This window comes from Mustela nivalis (assembly GCF_964662115.1).
Source record: "Mustela nivalis genome assembly, chromosome: 14".
In the NCBI taxonomy this organism is placed as follows: domain Eukaryota; kingdom Metazoa; phylum Chordata; class Mammalia; order Carnivora; family Mustelidae; genus Mustela; species Mustela nivalis.
In genome coordinates, this window is record NC_139033.1 from 11,948,992 (window position 1) to 11,966,670 (window position 17,679).

Sequence of the window (17,679 nt, forward strand, 5' to 3'; positions counted from 1 at the left end):
TCCTACTTTATAGAGTTGTGGTGAGGATTACCTAAGACCCTGTGTACAAAATCCTTAGTGCCGTGCCGCATCTGTGGGGTGCAGTAAAGGTCAGGTGCTTAGATGGTGCTAGCACTGTGCTCTGTGTGGTGAGGGGGGAGTAGCAGAAGCGTCACATTCCCTCCCCATATGGGACTTATGTTTCTAGTGGAGGAAGACCGATAATACAAAGAAAGAAATATATGATAAATGTTGGTGGTAGATAAGAAGAAAAATAAAGCAGGGCAAAGGAATAGAGAATAAAGAGGGCTACTCTTTTTAGAAAGATTGGTCAGAGAAGGCCTCTTCGAGGAGGGGACATTGAGGCCTTTTATTATTTATACTGAAACTATTCCGAATCTTAGCATGGTTGAGCTAAAATGGACCTTGTTTCCCATCCCCGTTTTACAGATGAGGAAGTTGAAGCAGCAAGGATAAGGGTATGACTCAAGATTACACAGCTAACCAAGAATCTTTCATCATGATATAAAATTCTAAAGGTATTTTCAGTAGGACAACTGGCAGCTCTTACTTGGAGAGCAAACCGTGGTTGGCCAGGGTTGCATTCCTAAGCAAGGAATCTTTTGAGGTCACCCTAAAGTGCTATCAAAATCTGCCTTTTTAGTCCCGTCCAATTTTAGCAAGAATACCTTAAGAATTCCAAATGAGAAAAATCGCAAAAATGAAAATCCAGACTTTAGAGCCAAAGGCCACCCTAGCAAAGGGTGACATCTGGTTGACATCTTGTGCAGACTCACTAGTGGTCCTGTTCATTTTACTGAAGATGCAATGTTGTATAGTCTTCTCTAACTGTGATAAAACTTAAATGGTGGAAACTGTGGTTAGATAAATGTTACTGTCTCAAAAAGTGATATTTGCAAGTAGTACACTTGCATGCCGAAATCATGTGAGGCATCATGGTAAAAATAACTCCATCATCCTTTCATCTTAGAATTCAAATTATGAAAGTATACAGCAGGCGGCAAGAAGCATTGCTGAGCAAGCCCATGAGCTGGCCTATGACCCAAATTATATGTCACCTTTTGCACAGTTTGCATGTGACAACGGATTGAATGTGAGAGGTAAGCATTCCTTAGGAAGGTCATAGGGACTGACTGGGGACATAGTGGGATGGGAGCATTCTTGGCTGTGGGCTGAGGTAAACTCGAGCACTGGGGTGAGACTGGTGAGGTGTCCTTTTCCAGCTGTGAGCCCATGGCTTTGAGCAAGGTCAGCAGGCCCTAACACTGGAGGTCAAGAGCAAGTGCATGTCATCATGTCTTCCCCACCGAGGATATCCTCCAGAACTGTACTTTGTTGGCTGTAGAGGCGGGCAAAACCTGAAGCCCTTTATTGCCACCACAGCACTGCTTGGACCTGAGCCCAGAAGGCCTCCAAGTCCTCCTAGAGGCCCTGGACATTCCTAACAGTTTAACATTCTGCCCTTCACGGGTCTGACATTTCACTTCTTCCTTCCCTCTGGCTTTGTGGGACTCGTTGACAATATTTGCCTGCCAAATTACCACAGCAGATTTTGAAGAGGGAAGCAATGTTAAACTGTCCTTGCCTAAAGAGTCCTTCTATCTACTGAACAATATGTAACTTTGGGAACAGGCCAGTAGCTCAGTCTTAGGGCTGGGATGACATGTTGGTGCTGCTATATCAGAACTCATGGATTTGGTCAGTTTCTTGCTGATACAATATTATGACATGTAAAGCATTTCTTAGCCCTCCAGGAATTATTAAAATAGAAAAAAGCACATGCCATAGCTGTTTGGCAGATTAGAATACAAGACTATTCCTAGTTTCAAAACATTAGATATGTTTGTCCAAATTAGGATTGTGAGTAGAAGCCTGTAACTTTCTCGTCAGGCAGAATTTATCTTAACCAGATTTTGTCTTTACTGTGATTGCTATAAACAGAGGATGTGGTGGCCATTTTAATAGAGCGCCTGTTGTAAAGAAGCAGTGAAGGTTTTTGTTTTTTAAAAAAAACAGAACAAAAACTTCAATTGAGTTACATGTAATTTTTTAAAAACAATTCTCTTTATCAAGTGTTTTCTTTTTTCACTAGAACATAACCAAACCTGCCTGAATTGCAAGCATTTGTCTCTTAGTACTTTCTTAGGCTTATATTTTTAATGGACTTTTCCTTTTAAGATCTGTGAAGACATTTTCATTTTCATTTTAGGTGGAAAGCCTGATGACATCACCGTCCTTCTTTCAATAGTGGCTGAGTATACAGACTGACTCGCCTAGGTGTCCGCTCTGGCCTTCCCTTTCATCTTCCCAGATTCTCCCCTGCCATGTGTGCTGATCCTGCTGGCAGGACTGTTTCTTTGCCACTGATCTTGATGGCCAGTGATGTAAGCCTTTGCCTGTCTTTTTGAGACCCGGTTGAGATCTTTGTGGAGAACCACTACTGTCGTTCACTAGCTCGTATCTGCCAGCAACTTTGAAGAGATTTGAAGATTGACCTTCACTTCTTACTGTCCTTTCTATGATGGAATGAAGGTTTTCAATGCCAGAATGGCTATTGTGTTTTAAAAATGGTTTAAGTATTGAAAATGAGTGATGTTAGTAAAGTGAATTCAAAATTACAGTGTGTAAAAGGGATTTTAAAAGTCTAACACAAATTGTATGTTATGGTACATCTACTAGAAACATACATTATCATCAAAAGAAATGTTACACGTGTACTATACAGTCTTTGTTATGATGATTGGTGTGGCTTTATGTTTTCATTATAAACTCCTATTTTTCAGGGGCTTATAATTCTGCTCTAAAACATTGCTCTGGATTATGAAACCATCATCCCAGGAGCTTTTTGTTAAAAATTGGAAGAAAAATTTAGTTTAGTTCTATGGATGCAAATGTTTTTCTGGTTTTTAAAAGATGCTTAATTGTGCTCCTATGAGGAAAGTTCCGGCAGTTTATTGATTAGTCCAAATTATAGACTTGTGGCCCCAAGGCCGCCTCCTATGCAGGAGGCCTTGGGGAGCCTCCCTACCAGATTTTTTCAATGGAAATATTACCCAAGATTATAAAACTCCTCAAAGCCTAGGAATTTTAATGTTATGGCTGAAATTCCTCCCAGCTCTCTGATAGGAGATCCCTATGTGGGAGCTCTAGGCCCACAGGCCTAATAGGTTGAGAGTGGACAGCTGTAACTTTGAATCTGGTTGGGTTTTGATGTTCCTGCTACTCATAGTCTCCCTCTCAGACCTTTCATTACTAGCCTTGCTTTCCATAGAGCATGCACCAAATTCAGGGAGTCCGTGTGAAAAGAGTCCTGTGGGCAGTGGCAGCAGCCCAAGAGCCCACGAGGAAAACTCCTGGTGATGATCTGACATTTGCATTTGCCCTACACAGAAATTTAGGGGTCCGAATCAAGCTTAATGTTTACAGTTTCCGAATAGCCATCTTGCAGTGTATAGTTTCCTTATAGAACTACCCTGCATTCAGTTTTCCCTTTATCTGCAAGCTCAAACTTATTTTTAAGGTTTATGTACAAGTCAACTGCTGTAAAGATATATATTTTTGGGTCAGTTTTTTTCCTTCATTAACTTGGTGGTAGAAAAGTATATATACTTAGAAATCCTTAAATTAAAGCCATGTTTTATATATAAGTCAGGTAACATTGGTGTATAGATGAGAATGCAATTAAACCTGATGAGGATCTACTGGAGGAGAATATGGAAAGTGTCTTTCTCTAAAGGAGATACTTCTTCCCTGGTTTATTGCATTAAAACTTATGTTTGAGGTTACCTCAACTTGTTTTAAAAGATTTTGTTTTGTGAATTTGTACTGTATATTTGAGTAACTGTCAAGCTTTTGTTTTATTTAAAATTGTTTAACATGTACCATGTACATGTCATTACTATATTTCAATGCATCATGCTTGTAACAGGCATTTCATTTATAATAAGAATGAGTTATTCATTTGTAAGCCGTTCAGTAATTTATCTACTATTCCTAAATTGGCATAATGTTAGATATCTATTTTGAATCACCTTTAATTACATGTCAGAATGCCTTAACTACCCTAACTTGACAAAACAGAATTCTTTGGTAGAAGAGATAAGGGACTGGGCAGGGAGGGCTGGGTGGAGTTACATTCTGTTTAAATAAAGAGTACCCATCGTGCTGCGATAAAACATGGAAGCGTGAGTGGCAAGTGGCAGGGTATTTATTTTGCACAAACTGTTTGCAGTCTCTGTGTATTTAAGAAGTAAAGAAAGTTGCATCCAGAAGGGTTTTGTTAGAAGGAATACATTTATATTTGGGCTGACAATTTCAGTTCTTTTGTTTGGGTTTTTAATTATTTCTGGTCAGAGGTATGTAGCCTTATGATCTGGATATATTTTGCATTAATTTTCCAATGCCTACATTAAATTCCTTGTAAGAGCAGTGCTGGTCAAGTCACTGGCTTTTCTCTGCTCTCATTTAACCCATCAAACACAATCTTTATAAAGCTAGATTGGTGATGTTTTACATGACTCATTTAATCAACTTCGTCTTTTTTAAGAAATGACCATTAGAAATCGACAATATTGGTGTCAGTGATATGAAAATAGTTGGAAAAGAATTTGAGTTTCACAATGGAGCTGACTTTGGACCTGGCCTATAGATTAGTGACACAGAATATTTTCTCTCTTTTCTTTTTGCCCTGTCCTTTGTGTGTGACACAATTAATTTTATGACTGCCAGGGAGTGATTGGGGGGGGGTGGTGATCAGTTGGAGTGCTGCTTAACAAGTAACACTCCTTCCACTCCCAGTAGTTAGAGGCTCTGCTGGACCCATACTGGAATTTTCCAGGTCACAGAACCCAAGTCTCTGTGGGGTGTGACTGCAATATACCACTTGGTGGGTCTGATTCTGAACTTGATGTGTGTTAATTGCATTTTAAATCAAGCAGAATAAAACACACACATTTGCCTCATGTAATGGACTTTTATAACAAAGAGAATTTGGATTTCTAATTTACAAATGGCAAATTATCCCTCTCTGGATGCACCAAAGACCAGTAAAGTTTATAGCTTTTCCATCTATATTTATAAAGCAATACTGTATTATAAAAATCAATATTTTTATCACATGCTTGAAATTTTTATTTTATTCTGTTTTAAAATGTGCACTCTAAACATATCAGAACCTTATTTCTTCCTGTGAACTTAAGCTGCCTGCGCACAAAAAAAATTCACTGAATGGATAATGCAGTAGAGTCCATTGGGCTCTTAAAAACTGAAAGAAGAAATGGGGGTAGGGGAGACAAGTTATTTGTCCTGAATTACTGTACTGGCTTGACATGGTTGATAGGTACTAAATCACAAAAGAATCCATTCCAGGTATGCATGTCTGGGGGGTGGGCTGTGTCTAGAGTAGAAACTAGATTTCAAGCTTTGCATGATAGGAGAGTGTCCTCTTCTAGCAGCTGCATTTGTTCCAGATAGAACAGTCGCCTTCAGGACCACCTTTAGTACCACCAACCTACCACATCGAGTAACAAGGCAGAATTGTGGGAATTCACGGAGTCAGTTGTGAGCATTTTGGAGATTGTAAACAAGATTGGCTAGAACTGTAAATGTTTGTACTTTTGAATAAGTTCATGGTTCCTTGTCACCTTATACCAGCTATCTTTGTTAGAAGCTACAGCATCCAATTTCACATAGAAACTATCACATTTTTGCAGTTAACAAATTTCACAAGATCAAAAAAATCCCCCAAATCTGCTTATAAAATTGAAAATATGAAGCAGAAAAGCATTTGGATTCCATTCATTTAAAAAAATTCTTTGCAAAATTGAATTTCTCAACTAAAAAGCGACAGTGTCCATGTCAAATTTTTAACTGTTAGCAGGTAGTTTGTGGCAAAGATGGCTAAATACTGAAACAAATTTGAATTTGTGTATACTAATGAGCTGCTTTTTTCTGTTGAGACTATCATTATTTGTCTTACCCAAGAGGCAATGACCTGAATTGGATGTCTGAAATATAACTTATGCAGGAATAGTTCTGTAAATACATTTAAATAAACTGTAAAGATATTTAATAAATATAGTATTTATACTAACCTGTGTAACTCCTCTTAATTTGAACTGTTACAGAGTAAGACACCACTCCTTGGCATTTCATTGGTTTCTATATCAAGTCCTCATTTCCAAGCCTCTTAGTCATTCTAGCAGGAACTCAATTTGTAGCTGTCATTTTCTCTCTTTTACTAGTTTATCCCCGAGTTCTTTTTCACCAGCTGGTTTACTACATCAGTTTAGCTGCCTCAAAAATTTCATCAAAATGGACTGATAATTGAATGAAAATATAGATGTTTTCCCAACTGAGAAGGCTTTTGCATCTTCCAAATGGTGTGGAATGAAGCCACAAAAAAATCTGGTGTCATTTAAACTTAACATTCTGTATGCAAATTCTAAAACCCAAATTATAGATAATTTAATAGTGTAACTATCTTTTCCAGACCGGTGCTGCACCCAGGCAATTACTGATGACCGTGCCCTCACAACCTATAACCCTCGGCCTGTTTCAGTGAGTGAACCAGAAACTTCACCGTCTGCAAGCTCTATAGTTACTCGAGTAGAAATGCTCTCTTTGTCGTCTTCTGCATCTGTCAGGAATATGTGAAATTCAGTGTTAATCATCACTGTAAGCATAAGATATGTAAATCTTTAGCCTACAGTGTGAAAGGACTTGAAATTATGTGGGCATTGCCAATTTCCACAAAAAGCTTGGTGAAAGCCACTTTCATTCATTGAGGAACATTTTGGGACGAACTTGAGTTTTTATTAGGTTATTGTGGGTAGCTCTGACTCATCACTAAGCTACAAGAGCCAAATTCATTCTGGTTTTAGTTAGAACTGTGTTCACAGTTCTAAAGTTTACTAATTCACTCAGCCACCTTTGTGTATGAATTCCTCACAAAATGTAAAGTACAACTGCTTGCCAGTTAACATTTCCTTGTGATTTGTTGGTTTCATAAAGACTTCACAGTAAGACATTGCGGAAGTCAAGAGTTCATTAGGTTGTAACTGACTGTAAACAGGTTCGGGGGAGGGAGAGGCATGCATCATATTATGTAATAATGGGTTTGTGCCAGATTTCTTTAGTCTGTTTGTTCAGGTAAGAAGCTAATTCTTAAAGGGGCAAAGAACAGAGACATTCATCATCTACCTCATTTTACTCCAAACCTAGGCTTTTGCAGTGGAGGTTGCTGCTCTATGTCAGATAATACAGAAATAATTTAAGCAGCAATTCCATTAAATTAATTTCTGCATCCCACGGCAAAATGTATATATCACATGTGAAAATCAGAACAATTTAAGGCTGTAAAATAAAATTTCACAATTTATTAAAAGACTCCAAAGTGAGGGGGGTAGCTATATATTTTTATTCTTGACCTTTTTTTCAGGGATTATTTTTACTTAAAATCTTAACAAAATATAAAAAGCGACGGACAGAAAGTCATGGCATTGCATGGGAAAGGACTGCATAGCTTTTAAATATGTCTCAAAGCACCAAAACTCAAATGTTTGCAATCAAACACAAAAGCTACCTACAAGTCACAGAACTATAGGCCATATTGATGCACTCTAAATGGCTGCTGAAAAAAGTCTAAATACCTTTATAAAACTGGCAAAGAAAATGCTAAAAGCTCTAGTGTGAACGTGCGTTGAATTGAAGAATTCTAATGAGCTTTTTCCCTGCACAGAAGACTTCTGCCTCCAAGCAGCATAATGGGTTTTAAGCAAATATGTACACTTAACATGCAGCTATTTCTAGATATGGCTGTTACACAAGATGACGATGTTTAGCAAAGCAGAAGCCCATCCTCCCATTTCAAGGAAGTCCAAGACAGTATCTCTATAGACTAAATGTGAAAACATGTTTGAGACGCAAGTGAGCTAACAAATGGGCTGGGGGCCAATTCAGCTATCATTAAGTGTCAGAATGTGGAAGATCTGCCATTATTCATGTCCTCTTCAGTGTCACTTGCTGTTGCCAGACTGTCAAAAGGATGGTTGAAGTGTTCTTGCTGGTCAGAAGAAACTGCTCCAAAGAACATGCAAGAAAACTGGAGGGAAAAAAGTAACTCCACTGTTCATTTGAGCAAAAGTCAGTGCTCATTAGATGCTCCAGGTAACAGCCCCTTTTCAGAAACTTGGCCCATGTGGTCTCCCTAACTTTGATGGTAATGGTTCATGGAACCAAACCTTCATGACTGGTATAGCACATCCTAAAACAAAACCCTTTCCTGCCTAAAAGGAACAGTTTGGGATCAGTGATCTTCTGACTCCTCTGCTGGAGCCATTAAAACTCACACCAAGGGGGGCACCTGGGTGGCTCAGTGGGTTAAAGCCTCTGCCTTCGGCTCGGGTCATGATCCCAGGGTCCTGGGATTGAGCCCCGTATCGGGTTCTCTGCTCAGCAGGGAGCCTGCTTCCTCCTCTCTCTCTCTGTACCTGCCTCTCTGCCTACTTGTGATCTGTCAAATAAATAAATAAAATCTTTAAAAAAAAAAAAAAAAACTCACACCAAGGGAATGATACACAAAGGGACCCTCTGCAGGCAATCCTACTTGACTAATCCCTCTTCTCCCCTTCCCCTCCTACTGCAGCTGAAGCTACCACCCCCAGCTACAGCCAATACTTCCCTCCCAGTCTCTGCCTCTCAGGCCCTCCCAGACTGCTTCTCTGTTGAATAGGAATACCAGCACTTAGGGTGCCTGGGTGGCTCAGTCATTGGGCATCTGCCTTTGGCTCAGGTCATGCTCCCGGGGTCCCGACCCTGGAAGCCTGCTTCTCCCTCTCCCACTCCTCCTGCTTGTGTTCCCTCTCTTGCTGTATCTCTGTCAAATAAATAAAATCTTTAAAAAAAAAAAAAAAAAAAAGGAATATCAGCAATTAAGTGTCTCTCATCTTTAAAATACAAATAGCCTTGGGGGACCTGGGTAGCTCAGTGGGTTAAAGCCTCTGCCTTTGGCTCAGGTCATGATCCCAGGGTCCTGGGATTGAGCCCCACATCGGGCTCTCAGCTCAGCAGGGAGCCTGCTTCCCCTTCTCTCTCTGCCTGCCTCTCTGTCTACTTGTGATCTCTGTCTGTCAAATAAATAAATAAAATCTTTAAAAAAAATAATAAAATACAAATAGCCTTATCCCATTCCGCCCCCTGCCTCAACTATTGCCTTACCTCTGCTGTCAAGCTGTCTACCTTGACTGTCTCCATTTTCTCATTCTCTGATTCCTTAGTCCTGTTTCTTGCTAATACAAGAAATACCACTTCACAAACTGTTTTTATGGTCACCCCAAATCACCACATCCTTAAGGCAATGACCATTTTCAGTATTTTTTTTTCTTAAGATTTTATTTATTTATTCATGAGAGAGAGAGGCAAAGGCAGAGGGAGAAGCAGGCTCTCTGCTGAGCAGGGAGCCCAATGAGGGACTCAATTCCAGGACCCTGGGATCATGACCAGATCACGACCAGACACTTAACAACTGAGCCACCCAGGTGCTCCCATTTTCAGTCTTCATCCCAGTTGATACTCAAGACACTTTCTTCTTGTCCCTTCCTCAAGCCACAGTCTCCCGGTTGCTTTTAGACTTCTCACCTGGCTGGCCCTCTTCTGCCCACCCTTTGAATTAAGGTTTCTCCATCCCAGCACTACTGACATTTTGCGTGACGAGTCTCTGTTGCAGGGGCTGTGCTGCCCAGCAGAGGTCCCTGAGCAGCGTCCCTGGCCTCTACTCACTGGACGTCAAGTATCAGCCCCCTTCCCAAATTGCACCATCCCAAAATGTGTCCAGACGTTGCTCAATATCCCCTGGGGAGCATAATTGCCCCAGGTTAAGAACCACTGCTTTTTGTGATGGTAGTCCTCTCTTCTGTACCCTCTCCCTAGGAGATTCCATTCATATCTCTGGCTGAAATTACCACCTATATATGCCAGGGAGTCTCAAAGTTAGAATTTGAACTTCAATCCACATATCCTGCTACTTACTTGATTTCTGTAACTTAACATATCCAAAACTGACTTTGTGATCTAAGTGAGCAGTGAACCTGTTTCTCCAAACCTAAGTCTTTCTGAAACCTCTTTTTCCTTTAACCTCTATAACCAAAACAAAATCCTGTTACTTTTACCTCCACAGTTGGTTGTCATCTTTGGCCACGCCCCTCCATCTCTACTCTAAGGGATCACCATCTCCGATGCTACAACTGAGCTTCCACTCTTGTTTCACTGTATCCCATTCTTCACACGGTAGCTGCTTTGTTCTACAGTTACCTTTTAAAAATCCAACTCTGTACAATGCACCCCAAATAAGAAGATACCTAGGAATAAACCTAACTAAAGAGGTGAAAGACCTGTTCTCTGAAAACTATATAAAAAAGATGAAAGAAATTGAAGACGATACAAAGAAATGGAAAGACATTCCATACTCATGGACTGGAAGAACAAATATTGTTAAAATATCTTTACCACCCAAAGCAATCTACACACTTAATGCAAACTCTATCAAAATACCAACAACATTTTGGCAGAACTACAAAAAACAATCCCAAAATTTATCTGGAACCACAAAAGAACCCAAACAGCCAAAGCCATCTTGGAAAAGAAAAGCAAAGGCTTCACAATTTCAGGAGGTATCACAATTTCAGACTTTAAGTTATATTACAAAGCTGTAGTGATGAAGACAGTATGGTACTAGTACAAAAACAGACACAAAGATCAATGGAACTGAATAGAAAATACAGAAATAAGCCACAATTATATGGTCAGTTAATCTTTAACAAAACAAGAAAGACTATCCAATGAGAAAAAGAATGTCTCTTCAACAAATGGAGTTGGGAAGACTGGACAACAACATGCAGAAGAATGAAACTGGACCACTTTTTACACCATACACAAAAACAGATTAAAAATGGATTAAAGACCTAAATGTGAGACCTGAAACCATAAAAATCCTAGAAGAAAACACAGGCAGTAACTTCTTCAACACTGGCTGTAGCAACTTTTTTCTTGGTATGTCTCCTGAGGCAAAGGAAACAAAAGCAAAAATAAACTATTGGGACTACATCCCCCCGCCCAAAAAAAAAACCAAAACTGTTCTACAGCAAGGGGAACAATCAACAAACTGAAAGGCAACCTACAGAATGGGAGAAGATATTTGCAAATGACAGAGCCAATTAAGGGTTAGTATCCAACATACATAAAGAACTTACAGAACCCAACACCCAAAAAAGAAACCAATTTAAAAAATGAATGAAGGGTGCCTGGGTGGCTCAGTGGGTTAAGCCGCTGCCTTCGGCTCAGGTCATGATCTCAGGGTCCTGAGATCGAGTCCCGCATCTCGCTCTCTGCTCAGCAGGGAGCCTGCTTCCTCCTCTCTCCCTCTCTCTCTCTCTCTGCCTGCCTCTATGCCTACTTGTGATCTCTCTCTGTCAAATAAATAAATAAAATCTTTTTTTTAAAAAAATGGATGAAAAGGGCACCTTGTAGCTCAATTGGTAAAGCATCCCACTCTTGATTTCAGCTCAGATCATGATCTCGGGATCGTGAAAGCAAACCCCAAGTCAGGCTCTATGAAGAGTCTGCTTGTCCCAGTTCCCCTGCTCCTCCCCACTGTGTGGGCACTCTGTCTGTCTCTCTCTCTCTCTCTCTCTCTGAAAGAAATAAAATCTTAAAAAAAAAAAAATAGAAGACATGAACAGATATTTCTCCAAAGAAGACTTACAGATGGCCAAAAGACACATGAAGATGCTCATCATCACTTATCATCAGGGAATTGCAAATCAAAACTACAATATTACTTCACACCTGTCAGGATGGTTAAAATCAACAACACAAGAAACAACAGGTGTTGGTGAGGATGTGGAGAAAAAGGAACCCTTGTGCACTGTTGGTGGAAATGCAAACTAGTGCAACCACTGTGGAAGACAGTATGGAGGTTCCCCAAAAAGTTAAAATAGAACTACCTCATGATCCAGCAATGGCACTACTGGATATTTACCCAAAGAATATAAGAACACTAATTCAAAGTGATACATGCACCTCTATGTTTACAGCAGCATTATTTACAATAGTCTAAATACAGAAACAGCCCACGTGTCCATCAATTGATAAATGGAGGAAGAAGATGTATATATATGCAACAGAGTATTATTTGACCATAACAGAGAATGAAGTCTTGCTACTTGCAACAACATGGACAGATGTAGAGAGTATAAAGCTTAGCGAAGTGAGTCAGAGAAAGACAAATTCCAAAATGATTTCACTTATTTGGAATGTAAGAAACAAAACAGGAGAAAAATAAGGGAAAAATAAGACTGAGGGCATCTGGGTGGCTCGGTTGGTTAAGTGTCTGCCTTTGGCTGAGGTCATGATTCCAGGGTCCTGGGATCAAGCCCCACATTGGGCTCCCTGCTCAGTGGGAAGCCTGCTTCTCTCTCTGCCTCTGTTTCTCTTTGCCCCACTCATTCTTTCTCTGTCTCTCTCAAATCTATAAAAACAACAAACAAACAAACAACAACAACAACAAAACCCCAGATTCTTAACTACAGAGAACAAACTGATGGTTACCAGAAGGGAGGGGGACCAGGGGATAAGTGAAATGGGTGATGGGGATGAAGGAGTACACTTGTCAGTGATGACCACAGGGTGATGTATGGAAGTGTTGAATCATTACTGTACACCTAAAGCTAATATAACACTGTAAACAAACTGGGATTAAAACCTTAAAAAAAAAAAAAGTCAGAGGCAGAAGGGAAAACCTCACTGCAAAACTAAAACTAAGGCTAAAAAATAGTATTTAACAGACACTAAAAAAAAATTTTTTTTAATTTAAATAAAACAAGGCACCTGGGTGGCTCAGTCAGTTAAGCATCTGCCATCAGCTCAGGTCATGATCCTAGGGGCCTGGCATCAAGGTCTGCATCACCCTTGCTCGGTGGGGAGCCTGCTTCTCCCTCTTTCTCTGCCTGCCACTCCCCCTGCTTGTACCTCTCTCTGTCAAATAAATAAATAAAATCTTTAAAATTTTAAAAAAAAATCCAACTTTGTCAGCCCTCCCTGTTAAAGTTCTTCAAAAACCTTAAATGCCAAGGTACTTAAGTGGCCATTTATGTGGCTTCCAGGACTCATGAGGCATGATCTGGTCCTCAACAACTGCTCTAACTTCTCCCTGTGCCATTGTTTCCCCTTGGCTATCTGCTTTCTGCTATCTGCTCAGCCAGCCTTCACTTCCTTAAAACCACCACACTTCCTCCAGCACAGGGACTTTGCACATGCCATACATGCACCCAATTCCACTACACTAATCTCTCTAGCTCAGCCCAAACACCAGTTTCAGGAAGAAGGCTTTCTGACCTAAATTTGGTCAGTCACATCTTAAATCCTCTCAAAGCATCCTGAACTTTTCCTTTATTGAAATCATCACAATTTTTTAAGTTAGCACATATTTAGTCATGTGACTATTTCTTTAATGTGTATCTCCCCCCAGTCTATAATCAAGTTTAGGAATTCTTGTTTATTTTGCTTTCCATTGTATTCCCCACATCTAAGACACATGACCCTTAACAGATACTTATGGGAATTCTGTGGTAGTTGGATGAATAAATAAATGATTGACCCCTGTTCTGGCTCATTCTCACATATCAGAGAGTGAAGATGCTCTCTGCAGAGTGGCAGTTTGACAGCAGCTGTGGAATTCTATTTCAGATGGAACACCCCAAATTAGCTGTGATAGAATGCCCCCCCCAATGGTACATCTTAATCCCAAGAACTTCTGAATATGTTCTGTCATGTGGAAGAGGGAGATTAAAGATAGTAGATAGAATTTAAGTTGCTCTTCAGCAGACTTGGACCATCCAAGTGGGCCCAATGGTATTACAAGGATCCTTAAGGTGAAGGGGGGAGAGGAAGAATAAAGGTCATGGTAAAGTGATGTGAAAAAGACTTGACCAGCCATTGCCTGTGGGTTTGTTTGTTTGTTTTTCATTTTATGAGCACATTTCATAATTTTATTAAACTTTTAAAAAATATTTTATTTATTTGAGAGAGCATGAGCAGGGGAGAGGGGCAGAGGGGGAGGAAGAAGCAGGCTCCCCGCTGAGCAGAAAGCCCAGTGCGGGGCTTGATTATAGGACTCTGGGATCATGACCTGAGCCAAAGGCAGATGCTTAACCGACTGAGCCACCCAGGTGCCCCCACTGCTGGTTTTGAAGATGGAAGAAAACCACAAACCAAAGAATGCAGGTGACCTCAAGAAAGTAGGAAAGGCAAGATTGTTCCCTAGAGGCTCCAGAAAGGAACATACCCCTGTCAACACCTAGATTTTAGCCCAATGAAGACCCATTTTTGGAATTCTGACCTTCAGATCCTTGAGACAATAAACTGGTGTTGTTTTAAGGCTCTAAATTTGTGGTTATTTGTTCTAGCAGTAATAGGAAATTAATACAGTATTGGCTTTGATTTTAACTAGAGGCATAGTCTCATTTGCCTCTAAAGAATTTAGCTTGGACCAAGGTCAAGATCCTAAGGCTGGAAATGACCTAAAGATAGCACCTGTGTCCATTCAGTGTATATCACATGCACATAGCTCTTCATAATGTTTATGGTGCAATATAGTAGACTAGAGAGCTTACATTTACTTTGGTTTTTGAAAATTGCCCTGAATTTGCTATTAGGGTAAATAGTCTTTGCTACCCTCTCTGTACTAAACCTCTGTACGTCACTGTAAATATAATTTGGACAAAATGGGGAATGGAGGCACGGAGGCCATGGGAAGGCTCCCAATAGTTTGGGTGGAAGATGATAAGGGTCTAAATAACAACCATATTGTAATTTCAGTTTTGCAGGAGTTTGCCACATTAATGTAAATAATACCCTTTAAAATAAAACTTTGTTGGGTCACCTGGGTGGCTCAGTCTATCAAGTGTCTACCTTCGGCTCAGATCATGATCTAAGGGTCCTGGGATCGAGTCCCACATTGGGTTCCTTGCTCAGCGCAGGGTGCAGAACCTGCTTCTCCTCCCTCTGCCTGCTACACCCCCTGCTTGTGCTCTCTCTCTCTGTCAAATAAACAAATAAAATCTTATTTAAAAATAGAGCTTTGTTTTTAAGAATTGAAGTGGCATGATGGGAAAGTTGAAGAAGAGTCCTACAATGGTGCTCAGGGAGCTTACAATTCTTTATAAATGTCACTTTCCCTAGTGAGGAAATGGAAATTTTCGTGAACTTCAGGGAAGCGAAATGGTCAGAAAATGTTTTTGTGTTGTTACCTTTGAAAAAGTAAGCACATTATGTGTGACCAAAAGCACAGGAGGAGAAAAATGCTTCTGTATAATGAAAGACAAATTTCAGTTTTCACCTTATGACCAAGCTAGTAATACACAAGAGAAAATTGCTGTAACTGCTAGGCATATAATAGGTATTCAATAAACACAGCATCAAACTGAATAACGAATGGTGTTTACTACCCAATTTTACTGGCCTAAAAGTCTTTTATACAGTGTAAGATAATGACTTTTTTTTTAAGATTTTATTTATTTATTTGACACACAGAGACACAGTGAGAGAGAGGGAACACAAGCAGGGGGAGAAGCAGGCCTCCTGCCAAGCAGGGAGCCCCACGTGGGGCTCGATCTCAGGACCCCAGGATCATGACCTGAGCCAAAGGCAGATGCTTAACAACAGAGCCACTCAGGCACCCCAAGATAATACTATTTCTCCCTTCAAATTTCTAAGAAACATATTTCAAAACCAATAATAATAGCAACAGTAAAACAAGCTTGAATAGAACATTAACATAAACATGTTAAATTGGGACTTATTATTTGAGATACTTCAAACTCTAATAAATCATAGTTCTCTTCCCTTCAATAGATATCAAAAGGTTTAACACAATAGCATTCTGTAAAGCTTATCATCCAGCTAGTAAAATGTTGGTATTAGAATAGGTTACTAAATGGGACTCCACTATGAAGTAACTGGTAATATTAGTTGGGATGAAATTTATATTTGTACTACAATGAGTAAAGGATTTCCCAACCCAATTTGAAAAATAAAATGAGGACACTTAATCTTAAAAAGTAGATTATATGACTTTAGCATACCATTTGTATTCAAAGATTATCCTGTGAGCAATCATAATTTATTCTTTAATACAAATGACCCAAGTATCTACTTGAATATACTTTGTTGCTCAAAGAGCAATTTAAGCTCTTGTACTGACAGCCCATAGGTCAGGCTGCTCCATTTCAGATTGCTTTCTCCTATCAAAAAGTAAGGAAACTATTTTCAGGACATTAGGGTGGGCCTGGGCAAGGAGGCTGCCAAGGGAGACAGGTAATTCTTGACTGAGACGTGGTTGTGCCTCAACGTTTTCCTTTTACCTTCCTCAGATATGAAGAGCCTGGCGTCTCCTCCGTGTCGCTGACGCTGCTTTCTGGCACTTCACTAATGTCTCCTCCATTCACTCTTTTCATTATAGGGCTGCCACAGTTTTCCAGCACAGGAATATCTGTTTGAGTCTCATTAGGATAAAGCCTTTTGGGTGCTGTTTTTCTCAAGATACATCCCGGGGCCTTGCTGGTTACATTTTTACCAGTCTTTGAATTGTTGTTTGGTGAACACATCGGATCTGACCTGAGGTATTAACGGATTAAATGAATGAGCTTTTTGCCTGGAAATGTACATGTTTATGTAACTAATGAAACAATAGGGGATGACAATGAGAACACTAGTTTAGAGAAGGTACTGAAACAACACAGAACTGATTGTTGAAAGTTTAAAATTTACCTCAAAAAAGTTGAAAATAGAACTACCCTACGATCCAGCAATTGTGCTACTAGGGATTTATACAACAATACAAAAATACAGATTTGAAGGGGTTCGTGCACCCCTATGTTTATAGCAGCATTATCAACAATAGCCAAACTATGAAAAGAGCCCAATGTCCATCGACTGATAAAGAAGATGTGGTGTATCACTTCTCAGCCTTTTGGCTAAGATTAAGTGAAGATGATATGGTGTATATAATGGAATATTTCTCAGCCGTCAAGAAGAATGAAATCCTGCCATTTGCAACTAGGTAAACAGAACTAGAGTGTATTACGCTAAGCAAAATACATCAGTCAGAGGTAAATGCCATATGATTTCACTCTTAGGTGAAATTTAAGAAACAAAACAGAAGATCATATGGGAGGGGGAGAAAAAAAGAGAGAGGGGAACAAACCATAAGAGACTTTTTTTATTAACATATAATATATTATTTGTTTCAGGGGTACAGGTCTCTGATTCATCAGTCATACACAATACAGAGCAAACACCATAGCACATACCCTCCCCATTGTCCACCATGCAGCCACCCCATCCCCTACACCCCCTCCCCTCCAGCAACCCTCAATTTGTTTCCTAAGAGTCTCTTCTGGTTTGTCTCCCTCTCTGGTTTTGTCTTATTTCATTTTTTCCTTTCTTCCTCTGTGAGCCTCTGCCTTGTTTCAGTGAGATCATATGATAACTTTCTCTAACTTACTTAGCATAATACCCTCTAGTTCCAACCACGTTATTGCAAATGGCAAGATTTCAATTTCTGATGGCTGCACAATATTCCACTGGGCGTGTGTGTGTGTGTATCACCTTTATCCACTCATCTGT

General features: G+C 39.9%; 2 protein-coding genes across 4 annotated transcripts in view; one reads left to right on the forward strand and one right to left on the reverse strand.

Annotated features, from left to right (window-relative positions):
* Positions 1-6,091, forward strand: part of PPTC7 (protein phosphatase targeting COQ7) — a 40,722-nt gene extending 34,631 nt beyond the window's left edge. Inside the window, exons 5-6 of the mRNA XM_082698551.1 lie at positions 971-1,100; positions 2,210-6,091. Coding sequence (XP_082554677.1) covers positions 971-1,100; positions 2,210-2,268 — 189 coding nt within the window. The 3' untranslated portion in view covers positions 2,269-6,091. The remainder of the gene's footprint in view (positions 1-970; positions 1,101-2,209) is intronic.
* Positions 6,092-7,401: 1,310 nt separating this feature from the next.
* The window catches only part of RAD9B (RAD9 checkpoint clamp component B), a gene marked incomplete at its 5' end in the record, with an annotated part of 35,869 nt that continues 25,591 nt past the window's right edge, over positions 7,402-17,679 (reverse strand). For 2 of the 3 annotated variants that reach the window (XM_082698486.1, XM_082698484.1), the window contains 2 exons: positions 7,402-8,101; positions 16,416-16,668. In XM_082698486.1, coding sequence (XP_082554612.1) covers positions 7,973-8,101; positions 16,416-16,668 — 382 coding nt within the window. In that variant the 3' untranslated portion in view covers positions 7,402-7,972. Of the gene's footprint in view, positions 8,102-11,589; positions 11,704-16,415; positions 16,669-17,679 lie in introns of those variants that run through there. The other variant, XM_082698485.1, reaches the window with a different exon arrangement.